This window comes from Triturus cristatus, chromosome 4_1 (genome assembly GCF_964204655.1).
Source record: "Triturus cristatus chromosome 4_1, aTriCri1.1, whole genome shotgun sequence".
In the NCBI taxonomy this organism is placed as follows: Eukaryota; Metazoa; Chordata; class Amphibia; order Caudata; family Salamandridae; genus Triturus; species Triturus cristatus.
The window spans coordinates 953,924,796-953,939,298 of NC_140585.1; the positions used below are offsets into that span (position 1 = coordinate 953,924,796).

Genomic DNA, 14,503 nt, shown 5'->3' on the forward strand with positions numbered 1-14,503 from the left:
TGACTGCATCGTGGCTTGGGGGCACTACTTGTAAGTCACACAATGCACCACCCCATCCCACACTGCAGTCCAGACTGACGGACGCCAGCTTCTCGCAACCAGCTATGTTGCCTGCACCATGATCTGTCAGCACTGCAACCCTGGTCTCACCAAGGCCGCTGGACGACCGTCACCAAGCCGCTGCCTGCAACATGACTTGAGGGAACTGCATGCCACACTGCTCAGCTTCACACCACAACTGCGATGGTTTCCACAACCGGCCCGCTCCAACGTGTCAGTCGCAACACAAAAGGTACTGTTTACGAGTCTGTCGATGCCCCTGACTGACGGAGTCAGACAGAACTGTTGGATTCTGTTGTTTGCTGCACTGCGATAACACCGGACGGAGCTAACGACTTCAAGGAACTGTGTTTTTAAAGTATTCTTGGAAAGTGCATATATGTAAAGTACTGTATGTTGGATTTTAGTCATTTTGGTCTTGTTTTGGATATATAAAAATATTGGATATTTTTCTAAACTGGTGTGGTTTCTTTTGTAGTATTTTCACTGTATTACTGTTGGTTATGGCCAAATGCTTTACACACTGTCTCTGAGATAAGCCTGACTGCTCGTGCCAAGCTTCCAAAGGGGTGAGCAGGGGTCATTATAGGAGTGTAACTCCCTTATCCTGACTAGGAAGAAGGGTCCCTACTTGGACAAAGGTGCTAACCATTGCCAACTAGAGACCCCCATTTCTAACATCTTCCAACCACCAGTTAGAGGTTGTGGTGGAGGCAGGGATATTGCCAGTTAGATGGCTGTATCCTGCCCCCATTAGGGCCTCTCCAACTCCTGTTTGCAAGTCTTGGGGGCAGAACATGTAGACCCGAGGAGATAAAGACAGCCCCTGTCAGCCCAGCATGCCAACGTGCCATGATAATCCTTTGTTGTATCTTCCCAGGTGTGTGCAAGCACAGGATTTTCCTTCTTTCATGGGATGCTTTGAGGGAAATCCTCTGACTTACCATGGTACCTTGATTTTCAGAGCCCCAGGGAATCCTAAGGATACCCCTGTACTGGTGTGCAAATACATCAGTGAGGGTTGGAGTATGGTGCACTGTCCAGGGCCAGAAGTGTCAAATAGGCAGATATGAACCTCACCACCAAGACCTTAATTAGTAGTACCACACAATACAGAGAAGTTGTTGAAAACAATTAAGATAAGTACTCTCTACATGTTTGCTGAAATACCACACAAATATTTGACTTGTAGACCCACACCCAGGTCTCCACTTCTTTCTCCTAAGAGGCAATGGAAATGAAAAGGACCTCTTCCGCTGATTAAAAACTTTGAGGCCACAAAGGACATGGAGATAATCCCACCCATGCAAATACACACCACCATCACCTGCCCTCCAAGACAACTAGAGCTTGCTGCAGCTGGAGCATAATGGGAGGAATAAAGCAGAGCACATAAACAGGACCAGTAAGGGCTTGTGGAATCCAACAAAAGACCCAGCTCTAACACCAACTCTATAAATGCAATACAAAAGAGGCATAATGATGTACAAAAATGAAAATCTCGATTCTTTCAGCAACAAATAATACTCAATTGTTACTGAGAGTCTGTGGAGGTTTCTTAGAAGTTATACTGTAAGAAAGTGGGTTACTGGTTGAGGGGGTGAAACCATACTCAAGCAGCAACCACAATCCTTGTCAGGGTGAGGCAACAACAAACCCCAAATTAACCTGTGCTCAATCCTCAGGTAGCTTGGCACAGAACAGTTAGGTTTAACTCAGAGGCAATGTATAAAGTATTTGTGCATCACTTCAAATAATAACACAGTGAAAACACACCGCAAAAGGATTCCACACTAGATTAGAATAATAGAGTAGATTGTAATAAAAGACCAAAACTGAAAAATCTAATCAGCAGAACTAGAGATATAAAACTTTAAAGACTTAGGTGAAAATAGAGCCAAAAAGCCTAAAGCTCCACTCACAGTTATCTGGTTGTGCAAAACCAGCAGAAAGTCACATCTTTAGGCCAACCGCACTGGAATGCAAGTTGGATACAGGGACCAGGTTAGTCAGCTGTAAAGTTACCTTCTCAGGCTGGTGCAAAGAGTCCTGTTCGTGATAGAGGGGGCTACAGGGAGCAGGGAAGTGTTGCAGATGGCCGTCATTGTAGTGGAGCCCTGTTGTCATCACGGATGGTCGGGTCTGAACTTCGTGGAAGCTCTCCCCACGAGCGGTTGATGCTATAGCAGTAAGGGTCAGGCTCACAGTACTTCGCATTGGCGGGTAGTGTGAGTGACAAGGTTTTGGCCCCAACGGGCCCGTACGCTGTCATGAAGAGCCCAAAAACTAGAATTCCGCTCCAAGGGTCTAGGGCCTGAGGGGCACCACTTGGGGATCAGGGGACTTACTCCAGCTGGATCTGGGTGCTGATTCAGGTGGGTGGAAGTCTGTTATGTCCCTGTGGCTCTGAATGGGAAGCCGTCAGACTAGCCCTTGGAGTCACTCAGGGAGTCCCGGGTTCAGGTGGAAGTCATAATCCCTCTGAATCAGGCAGGAGGGCAGCAGGGAGGAAACCCAGCATGGCAGTAGTCCAGCAGGGCAGCAGTCCAGCATAGTGTCAGTCCTTTCAGCAGCACAACAGAAACCGTCTGCTAGAAAGTGATTTACAAACTGCTGTTAAAGACCTCTTACTCTTGAATCTGGATGGTGGTAACGCCCTGTTCTGTTGTCTCCCAGCTTCCAAACTGGTATTCCTTGTGGGCATTTTGTAGGCAATAGCAAGTCTCATCCAAGGTCTGAAGAAATGTGATCACGTCACCTTCATCCAGGTGGGAATTTATTGGCTCCCCTTGCTAGCCTACAGCTGCTTCAAAACCAGCTGCGTCATTTACAAAGTCGTCACAACCAGCACCCCACCTTATCTTGCAGACAGGCTTGCTACCTCTGGTGATTCTTGGAACATCTGCTACTAGGAAACCATCAATCTGCAGACTGTGAAGTTTAAAAAAAGAAAAAAGAAAAACAGGCTGCAGGACTTCCATCTATGTACCCAAGACCTGGAACAACATCTGTTATACCTATTAGCCTTAGGGTGGTTTTCTCCCAAACCTTTTGCCTTTACCCTCCTATTTTTCTGAATTTGTTTTTGCTGGCATTAGGACTCTGTGTACTTTACAACTAATAACTAGTGATAAAGTACTTGTGGTCACTCCCTAAAATATGGAAAAATTGACTTACACCTGATTAGCATATTCAATTTACTTATAAGTCCCTAGTAAAGTGCTATACCATATACCCAGGGTCTATAAATGAAATGCTACTAGAGGGCCTGCAGCACTTATTGGCTACCCACTTAAGTAGTCCATTAAAACATGTCCCAGATCTGCCATTGCAGCTTGAATGCTTTTTTTAAACTGCCAATTCGACTTGGGAAAAGTTGGATTTTAAGTAATAATTTTGAAAATGCCACATTCAGAAAGTTGTTACAACAAACAATTGATGGACGGAATGCTGACAATGCAGACATTCTCCCCCAGTCAAGAGATCTGGGTTAAATCCATTGTTCTTTTGCCCACTACACCACCCCAGTTTAGACATGGCCATATGCAAATCAGTCTTGACCCTGTGCCTCATGGGAACAGTCCAGCCCGAACTGCCAAGCCATGTCTTCCCTGGACCGGAATCAAGCATCCTAGGACCGGTTTCTGGCTATCAGCCGTCATCAGCCAGGATAGCTTGACTCCAGTGGCGTAGTGAGCACGGGTCCCACGTCTGGGAATACCCATCCCACTTAGGGCTAAAAGCGTTACAACAAACAATTGATGGACGGAATGCTGACAATGCAGACATTCTCCCCCAGTCAAGAGATCTGGGTTAAATCCATCGTTCTTTTGCCCACTACACCACCCCAGTTTAGACATGATCATATGCAAATCAGTCTTGACCCTGTGCCTCATGGGAACAGTCCAGCCCGAACTGCCAAGCCATGTCTTCCCTGGACTGGAATCAAGCATCCTAGGACCAGTTTCTGGCTATCAGCCGTCATCAGCGAGGATAGCTTGACTCCAGTGGCGTAGTGAGCACGGGTCCCACGTCTGGGAATACCCATCCCACTTAGGGCGAAAAGCGTTACAACAAACAATTGATGGACGGAATGCTGACAATGCAGACATTCTCCCCCAGTCAAGAGATCTGGGTTAAATCCATCATTCTTTTGCCCACTACACCACCCCAGTTTAGACATGGCCATATGCAAATCAGTCTTGACCCTGTGCCTCATGGGAACAGTCCAGCCCGAACTGCCAAGCCATGTCTTCCCTGGACCAGAATCAAGCATCCTAGGACCGGTTTCTGGCTATCAGCCGTCATCAGCCAGGATAGCTTGACTCCAGTGGCGTAGTGAGCACGGGTCCCACGTCTGGGAATACCCATCCCACTTAGGGCGAAAAGCGTTACAACAAACAATTGATGGACGGAATGCTAACAATGCAGACATTCTCCCCCAGTCAAGAGATCTGGGTTAAATCCATCGTTCTTTTGCCCACCACACCACCCCAGTTTAGACATGGCCATATGCAAATCAGTCTTGACCCTGTGCCTCATGGGAACAGTCCAGCTCGAACTGCCAAGCCATGTCTTCCCTGGACCAGAATCAAGCATCCTAGGACTGGTTTCTGGCTATCAGCCGTGATCAGCCAGGATAGCTTGACTCCAGTCCAGGGAGGACCTGGCTTGGCAGTTCGGACTGGACTGTTCCCATGAGGCACAGGGTCAAGACTGATTTGCATATGGCTGGGTTCAAACTGGAACGGCATGGTGAGCAAAAAAACGATGGATTTAGGCCTAGAACTCTGTACTGGGGTGAATGTATGACATTGTTCTGCATTCTGTCCATCAATTGTTGTTTTTGCATTTGTCACCCCGAGTGGGAAGGGTATGCCCAGACGTGGGTCCCTTGCTCTCCATGCCACTGGAATCAAGCTATCCTGGCTGAAGAGGGGTGAAACTCCGAAACCGGTCCTAGGATGCTTGTTTCCAGTCCAGGGAGGACCTGGCTTGGCAGTTCAGACTGGACTGTTCCCATGAGGCACAGGGTCAAGACTGATTTGCATATGGCTGGGTATAAACTGGAACGGCATGGTGAGCAAAAAAACGATGGATTTAGGCCCAGATCTCTGTACTGGGGTGAATGTATGACATTGTTCTGCATTCTGTCCATCAATTGTTGTTTTTGCATTTGTCACCCGGAGTGGGAAGGGTATGCCCAGACGTGGGTCCCTTGCTCTCCATGCCACTGGAATCAAGCTATCCTGGCTGAAGAGGGGTGAAACCCCGAAACCGGTCCTGGGATGCTTGTTTCCAGTCCAGGGAGGACCTGGCTTGGCAGTTCGGACTGGACTGTTCCCATGAGGCACAGGGTCAAGACTGATTTGCATATGGCTGGGTTCAAACTGGAACGGCATGGTGTGCAAAAAAACGATGGATTTAGGCCCAGATCTCTGTACTGGGGTGAATGTATGACATTGTTCTGCATTCTGTCCATCAATTGTTGTTTTTGCATTTGTCACCTGGAGTGGGAAGGGTATGCCCAGACGTGGGTCCCTTGTTCTCCATGCCACTGGAATCAAGCTATCCTGGCTGAAGAGGGGTGAAACCCCGAAACCGGTCCTAGGATGCTTGTTTCCAGTCCAGGGAGGACCTGGCTTGGCAGTTCAGACTGGACTGTTCCCATGAGGCACAGGGTCAAGACTGATTTGCATATGGCTGGGTTCAAACTGGAACGGCATGGTGAGCAAAAAAACGATGGATTTAGGCCCAGATCTCTGTACTGGGGTGAATGTATGACATTGTTCTGCATTCTGTCCATCAATTGTTGTTTTTGCATTTGTCACCCCGAGTGGGAAGGGTATGCCCAGACGTGGGTCCCTTGCTCTCCATGCCACTGGAATCAAGCTATCCTGGCTGAAGAGGGGTGAAACCCCGAAACCGGTCCTAGGATGCTTGTTTCCAGTCCAGGGAGAACCTGGCTTGGCAGTTCGGACTGGACTGTTCCCATGAGGCACAGGGTCAAGGCTGATTTGCATATGGCTGGGTTCAAACTGGAACGGCATGGTGAGCAAAAAAACGAGGGATTTAGGCCCAGATCTCTGTACTGGGGTGAATGTATGACATTGTTCTGCATTCTGTCCATCAATTGTTGTTTTTGCATTTGTCACCCGGAGTGGGAAGGGTATGCCCAGACGTGGGTCCCTTGCTCTCCATGCCACTGGAATCAAGCTATCCTGGCTGAAGAGGGGTGAAACCCCGAAACCGGTCCTAGGATGCTTGTTTCCAGTCCAGGGAGGACCTGGCTTGGCAGTTCGGACTGGACTGTTCCCATGAGGCACAGGGTCAAGACTGATTTGCATATGGCTGGGTTCAAACTGGAACGGCATGGTGAGCAAAAAAACGATGGATTTTGGCCCAGATCTCTGTACTGGGGTGAATGTATGACATTGTTCTGCATTCTGTCCATCAATTGTTGTTTTTGCATTTGTCACCCGGAGTGGGAAGGGTATGCCCAGACGTGGGTCCCTTGCTCTCCATGCCACTGGAATCAAGCTATCCTGGCTGAAGAGGGGTGAAACCCCGAAACCGGTCCTAGGATGCTTGTTTCCAGTCCAGGGAGGACCTGGCTTGGCAGTTCGGACTGGACTGTTCACATGAGGCACAGGGTCAAGACTGATTTGCATATGGCTGGGTTCAAACTGGAACGGCATGGTGAGCAAAAAAACGATGGATTTAGGCCCAGATCTCTGTACTGGGGTGAATGTATGACATTGTTCTGCATTCTGTCCATCAATTGTTGTTTTTGCATTTGTCACCCGGAGTGGGAAGGGTATGCCCAGACGTGGGTCCCTTGCTCTCCATGCCACTGGAATCAAGCTATCCTGGCTGAAGAGGAGTGAAACCCCGAAACCGGTCCTAGGATGCTTGTTTCCAGTCCAGGGAGGACCTGGCTTGGCAGTTCGGACTGGACTGTTCCCATGAGGCACAGGGTCAAGACTGATTTGCATATGGCTGGGTTCAAACTGGAACGGCATGGTGAGCAAAAAAACGATGGATTTAGGCCCAGATCTCTGTACTGGGGTGAATGTATGACATTGTTCTGCATTCTGTCCATCAATTGTTGTTTTTACATTCAGAAAGTTGGCAGTTTCCTACCCTAGCAAAATGGTGCCTGCAGCCTGTTCCTGGGTCACATGACTGGGTGTAGTTGGGAGTTGGACTTTGTTTATTACTCTCATACAACCACACAATAGAGGGATTAGGTGTGTCAGGATGGGGGGGCGGAGCTGTGCACAGCCCCACTTGCAAATCCATTGGCTGTGTCCTGAATTCACACAAAGGACTTGACACCAGTGCAATGTGCCTACAACCAGGATGCAACCAGGTAATGGGAGGAAGGACACTTCAAGCACGTAAAATTGAAATCTCTATAAATGTCTCCTACTTCAAAGAAGGCACTAGGTATAAAAATAGTATTCTCAGACCCACTCTTCAGTTCACTTTCTGGACCTGTGGAAGGACTATCAGAGGGTTACCGTCTTCTGTGGCCTGCTGTGCATTGCAGAAGACTGCTTTGCTGCACCTGGAATGACTGCTCTGCTGCCCGAAGCCTGCCTTGAACCCTCAGAGGCCTCCTCTGCTGCTTGATCCCAGTTTTACTTCTTGAACCTAGGACTATCAGAGTGACTCCAAGGACTAGTTAACTGGCATCCTGATCAGAGGCCCAGGGACAGAAAGGGCCCCAGTCATCTTGAACCCACACCTGGACCCAGCCTGAGTGAGTTTTAACCCTCCAAGTAGTGCCTACCCAGTCCTGGCCGTTGTGAGTGGTGCTAGAGGTGCCCAGATAACCAAATCCAAAACTCGGGGCTTAGTAAATTTTTGGCAAAAACTGCTCTGAGAACCAAGAGAAGACCGGGGCCAACCTGCTCATCTATCCATCCAAGGTGCAGCGATGGTAGGCCTGACTTTGCAGCAGTTCCAGCTAAGTTCTTCTTTACAGCAGCAAATCCTGTTTAGCGGTCCTTAGCAGAAGGGGTATCCGGCCTCATGGAACCCTCGTCGGCTACAGCCTCCAGCCTAGTCCCGCTAAAGATTTTCGACTTCAACAAAGAGACTATGTCTGAACATGGAAATCTTCACTACAACCTCGTCCAGAGATCCCAACGACGACGCCGCCTCCTCCTCGGACACCGCCTGCAGCCTTGCCCGGCTGAACCTCTACTTTCTCTAGACACTTTTTGCTGGAATTTCATATAAGTCTGAAGGTAAGTGCCAACCAGACCCATTCGTCTTCTTGTATTTGACTTGTGTTCCATCGTGGTCAGCTATATATTTTTTTACTTTGACCCGGTCTTGCCAGATATACATGGTTCGAGAGTCAACAAAAAAATGCCAGTACTGCACTTCAATTCAATAGTTTCTGCTAATTGAGTAACAATCCTCAATTCGGAAAGACCAATCTTTTAGTCTGGTTTCTTATGAACATTTCTTTTTATTTTGGATTTTATTCCTAAAGTTTTTTTCTATTTTTGTTGGACCTTCTTTAAACAAAAATTATTTCACAACAAATAGAGACTTGAAAGGTATATACAAAAACATCCAATATATACAAAGACATCAAAAAATGTCACAACTCACATATAATGTATATCACTTTGCAAAATATTTAGTGGACACATTAAACATTCAAAGGACAACATTAAGTGCACTTAGAGACATGAACATACAAGACTGGACAAATTGACGACACATTAACAAATATAGCCTGTTCAGAAACAAGTGTAAACGCCCTGTGTTAAATAAAGTTTTTTGAGAACAGGTGCGGATACTAGTGATTAGTACAAGATTTGTTTGTTCATATTTTCATATAATAGACCATCAGATAATTCAATTTTTAAGTTGTAATCCTGGGGAGATTGGTCTATTTGAGAGAACGGAGGTAAAGAGAACAGGGGTCGACGCGTTTCGAATCCCTTATGTAGCAGGGATTCTCATCAGGACCGTGAAGATTCAATCTACAGAAAAAATAATAAAAACATTCTGTCAGTCATACTCACAACACTCGACTTCAATCAATCACGCACACTCTCAGATCATACCTGTATTTATGATTCAGTGGTCGGTCTCCCAACTAAGTGTCTAATCGTGTAGCTGTAATGTTAAGAATTCAATGGGCATAATTAGTGTTGGTTAGCCAGTAAAAGGGAAACAATGATGACGTTCGTTAATCTGGGTACTTACATAGAGATGCGGTATGACCGCGTGGTCAGTTACTTGTTGTCAGTTTCTTCAAACAATTCTGTAATGAAGAAAAGAAGAAATGTCCTATTTACTTTGGCGAAAAAAGGCACGCAGATGCTCATATTTAAAATGACCGGCTTAGTGGGGCGGGTGTAATCGAGCTCTTAACCAACACTAATTATGCCCATTGAATTCTTAACATTACAGCTACACGATTAGACACTTAGTTGGGAGACCGACCACTGAATCATAAATACAGGTATGATCTGAGAGTGTGCGTGATTGATTGAAGTCGAGTGTTGTGAGTATGACTGACAGAATGTTTTTATTATTTTTTCTGTAGATTGAATCTTCACGGTCCTGATGAGAATCCCTGCTACATAAGGGATTCGAAACGCGTCGACCCCTGTTCTCTTTACCTCCGTTCTCTCAAATAGACCAATCTCCCCAGGATTACAACTTAAAAATTGAATTATCTGATGGTCTATTATATGAAAATATGAACAAACAAATCTTGTACTAATCACTAGTATCCGCACCTGTTCTCAAAAAACTTTATTTAACACAGGGCGTTTACACTTGTTTCTGAACAGGCTATATTTGTTAATGTGTCGTCAATTTGTCCAGTCTTGTATGTTCATGTCTCTAAGTGCACTTAATGTTGTCCTTTGAATGTTTAATGTGTCCACTAAATATTTTGCAAAGTGATATACATTATATGTGAGTTGTGACATTTTTTGATGTCTTTGTATATATTGGATGTTTTTGTATATACCTTTCAAGTCTCTATTTGTTGTGAAATAATTTTTGTTTAAAGAAGGTCCAACAAAAATAGAAAAAAACTTTAGGAATAAAATCCAAAATAAAAAGAAATGTTCATAAGAAACCAGACTAAAAGATTGGTCTTTCCGAATTGAGGATTGTTACTCAATTAGCAGAAACTATTGAATTGAAGTGCAGTACTGGCATTTTTTTGTTGACTCTTGTATTGGCGCAGCCTTACTGCGTTGGAGCCAGAACCCCTATTGTTGCCAGATATACATGGTTGGCACTTTAATCTTTTGAGGAGCTAGTTTTTAAACGTAAACTTTATTAATTCATAACTACCGTTCTACTAATTTTTCTTGTGTTGTATTGCCACTTTATTACTGTTTGCGTGCTGCATATAAACTTTACACATTGCCTCTAAATTAAGCCTGACTGCTTTTGTGCCAAGCTACCAGAGGGGCAAACACAGGTGAATTTAGTGACTTTTGTGGCTTACCATGACAGGGCTTGTGGCTGGGTACAACACCAAACTCAACCAACAACCCAATCTCTCACAATCCCCAAATCTATCAGGACCTCGCCAACAGTGCTCCAATTTAGGAAAGAGTTGAAGTTGCACATTTTTAAAGAACCTTACATTCTAATGCATTAACTGTTCACAAAGCATCTGTTCTCATTTGGCTTGTTGACTTATGCTTGCCTCCGCTGCCTTCCGGTTATATTCGTGCTATAGAAATACCACATACATACATACATATGTACGTACATACATACATACATTGTTCTTACTTTTTGACAAAAGCCACAGACTGATGGCAATTGATGAATGTCAATCTACTACTCGACTGCAGTTAATGATCTTCCAGGCTAACATGGAGGGGAAGGAGATTACAGAAGGCGCAGCCTTACAGATTAACCCTTTGCACCTGATTGGACGAGCAGTCATTAGGTTGAGGGAGACAACCTTAAGTGTTGGACTGTATTAAACGAGGAGGTATATCTAATTAAAATACATTCATATCATATTTCATTTCCTCCTATTTATTTATCTGCTAAATCTTTATGATTAGTTTGTTTTTAAAGTGCAAACTTAGCCTTTAATGCTTATGTTATAGATTTCCATTTTGCATATTATGAGCTCTTTGTAGAGTCTAAAACAATGTTTTAATCTATGAGACGTGTCACTTTATATACGCAATACGTCATATTGGCGTCATTAATGGTTAGAACAGTCTTCTAGAAATAACCTTATTTGATATTCCTTTGTTTTATACCCACACATAATAAATCATAATCTTAATATGTATCCTGTATGTAATACATAAAGTGTGTGTAATATTTAACTTGTATTATATTCTCTGACACACACACAGCTGTGGATTAAGATGATGAAACCATATAGAGTTCTGTTTACCATTCCATCAAAACAAATTACATTAGTGAGGTCACCGATGCACTGGAAATGAGGACCCCAGGATTGCAATCTTTTCGAAATCCAGCAAGCTAGAATACTGAATTATACACGTACGTGGTCGTAGATAAGTTTCTGAGCGTGAATGAATGTGTTCAACTGTCCCTCGGCATCAGCAAAGTATCCTTCGTTCTCCTCCGATTCTGTTTTTGCTATGTCGGCCAGCAGAATCATGCTCTGAACAAGAGTTAAAGTTGCCACGGGGGACATACACGGCTTCTCTTCGAGCAAATTAATAACAGCCTGCAAGAATGCACAAACACACGTGTTATTACTGATATAGTAGAATTGCCACTGTCTTATCTGCTTTTTAAGGGTGGCGGTGTTGGGGAGCAAAATGGCAGAACACAAACACATACACAAAATGCAGGTGAACATATTTAAAATTTGTGGAGCAGTAAGCACAGAACTCTAACATATTCATTTTGATAAATCGCAGAACACTAGGGATATATTTTCTACACTTAGGGAGTGGGTTCCATGTTTTATCATTCATGTTGCTAACTGCCATACTGGCCTTTAGCACGCAAGACAGCAGCTTCGAGTCCAAAACAATACCATAGCTTCCCCATCACACATATATGCGACCCTTATTTTCAATCCACTCAAGAGTAATAGTTAAACGTGCAAGAGTGATGATCACAAAGACATATGCTGCACGTTCACAAGGGGTGTGTGCATCATCAGTACCCAGCAAATACTCCGGTTTGTAGGAGACAACTCTTGATTGAGAAGAGCAGAGACACTTCGGTCAACTTTAATCCAGCAGTGAACCAAATGTACACACTCAACAAACACATTAATATCATCTGCAGGTTCGTGGCCACATCTTGGGTATATGAATGCACTTTTATCTCACAATGGGATAATGTACATGGCATGAAGTGCAATTCATTAAGAATTTTTGTATTGTAGTTACTTCAGAGTGGAAAAGAAAAACACTCTAGTCTAAACACAAATAGCACTCTCATACTCTTCACAACTTAGCAGTCACACACCATAAGAGGGGAACGGCTTAGATACCTACAAGTGCAAGGTTTATTGCGTGACTCCAAGTGGTACGAGCGACACGATCCTGGAGAGGCATGATTGGACTTCTTAAGCTTCTTATGTCTCCTCTTCAACTTACTTGGATGGAGGTTTAATCACAAGAACGACCTCAGGAACGAGAGCGAGTCCTCGCCCTCGACCAGAACCGCCACACTGTAGACCTGCGAACAGAAATGGGTCTTCCATTTCCATATCTCCATCATGACTAGCTTGGCCTCGCGTTCACGGATAGCCTTCCTTTTCATCTTGGCATATGACACACATGATTTTGAATCATGGCCGGAACCAAGACACCAGAGGCAACTGTCATGCGCATCTATAAACGACATCTATCGGGTGCAGGTCACACACAGTTTAAATCCTACTGGTTTAGGTGAAAATTCTGCATACTGTACAGAAAATGTCAAAAGAATCTCAAATCTGTCAATGACAGTTGAAGTTCTAGAACCACACTAGTTGGCACAGAAATACAGAAACTGATGCCAGCGCCAGTAGGTGACATATATATATATATATATATATACAGGTTCCGACGTCAGGTCCGCACAAGGCAGAGTGGTACAAGGTAGCACAAATCATACAAAGCCACCTGCAGACACTGGAGGGAATAGATATGCAAAGGTTTCGGATCCAGTGTGATGCCTGGGTACATTCAAAATGTGAGGAATCTGTAGTAAGAAGTCTCTAGCAGATGCACCAGCACACCCCTCCATCAGTACCAGTAACACACTACCAGAAACAATCTTACAACCCTCACATACAAGTTAAGCACCACAGATAGTACTCCCACACAAAGTAACAATCACCTAATAGCAGCTGCACTTTCATACCCCTCACAGTCTTTTAGTCATACACTACTTGCAGCACTCAGGCTCCTGACAAAGTAGCAAGTTGATCCTACTGATAGCACTACTCTAACACACTTCCAGTCTCCCTCTACTGAAAGCACTTCACATCTCTCATTCTGACTAGTAGTTACACAGTATTTAATGCACTCTCAAACCTCTGACAAACTAGCAGCAAAGCCAGTAGTTCTAGCTGAACTGAAAGCGTCTCTTCATTGTTTGATAAATTAGTATGCGGTACAATGAAGAGGTAAGTTGGTGAATGCTAAAAATGGGTGGCTATAAAGATGAATAATGCAAGGATAAGTGATTGTGTGTATGGCTAATGAGTGACTGAATGCAAGGATTAATGCATGAGTGACTATTATGATGTAAGCATATGTAGTCCCTATCTTAAGGTATAGGGAAAAGTAAAAAAAAGTGTATCAACCTTCGAAAACATCCTGAGGCAAGCACACAGAGAACAGAAAGGGGCCGATAAATGGACCACCGAGGAGCTGAATTGGGCTAAACTTCACGCAGCACTCAAACTAATGGATTAAAGGACATTTTGGGGGGGGCGTGGCTTCGATGGTGCTGTAGATGGCCGCCTGACGGAGCTGCTCCGCCGTACCGGGACCTGTTCTTGTCTGGTAGGCGTGCTCTACGTCTCTACTAACGGCGGTATTGAGAGCAATCTTCACCGGAGCAGGTCCGGACTCCAATGAAGCAACTTTCCGGCTGAGGCGCATTGCGCTTCACTTCCTTTCCATCCCAGACGCATTTACTTCAGCGCGGCCGCCATCTTTTGAATGAGTTTCATTTCACACGCTCGAGAGTCCCCTTTCAAGCTTCACAGTGCGGTCAAAGTGAAAACGATGTGCGTTTTGAAATTGATATTATGGGGGCATTATTCTGCTACAACAAGGAACTTTGGTCTTCATTCACCAAGGTATGCTGAACAGCTTTTTTCCTACGTCTTTCTCCTCAGAATGCCCGCCATTTTCTTTTGTTTGGAACTTCCCTTCATAATTTTCCAGATTTTTCACTTATGGTCACTAATTCTCTCATGAACTCTGGCATTAAATGTATGAGCATT

General features: G+C 44.7%; 1 protein-coding gene across 1 annotated transcript in view; it reads right to left on the reverse strand.

Annotated features, from left to right (window-relative positions):
- Positions 1 to 14,503, reverse strand: part of CFAP54 (cilia and flagella associated protein 54) — a 2,172,274-nt gene that overhangs the window by 461,695 nt on the left and 1,696,076 nt on the right. The window contains exon 56 of the mRNA XM_085653834.1: positions 11,588 to 11,773. Coding sequence (XP_085509960.1) covers positions 11,588 to 11,773 — 186 coding nt within the window. The remainder of the gene's footprint in view (positions 1 to 11,587; positions 11,774 to 14,503) is intronic.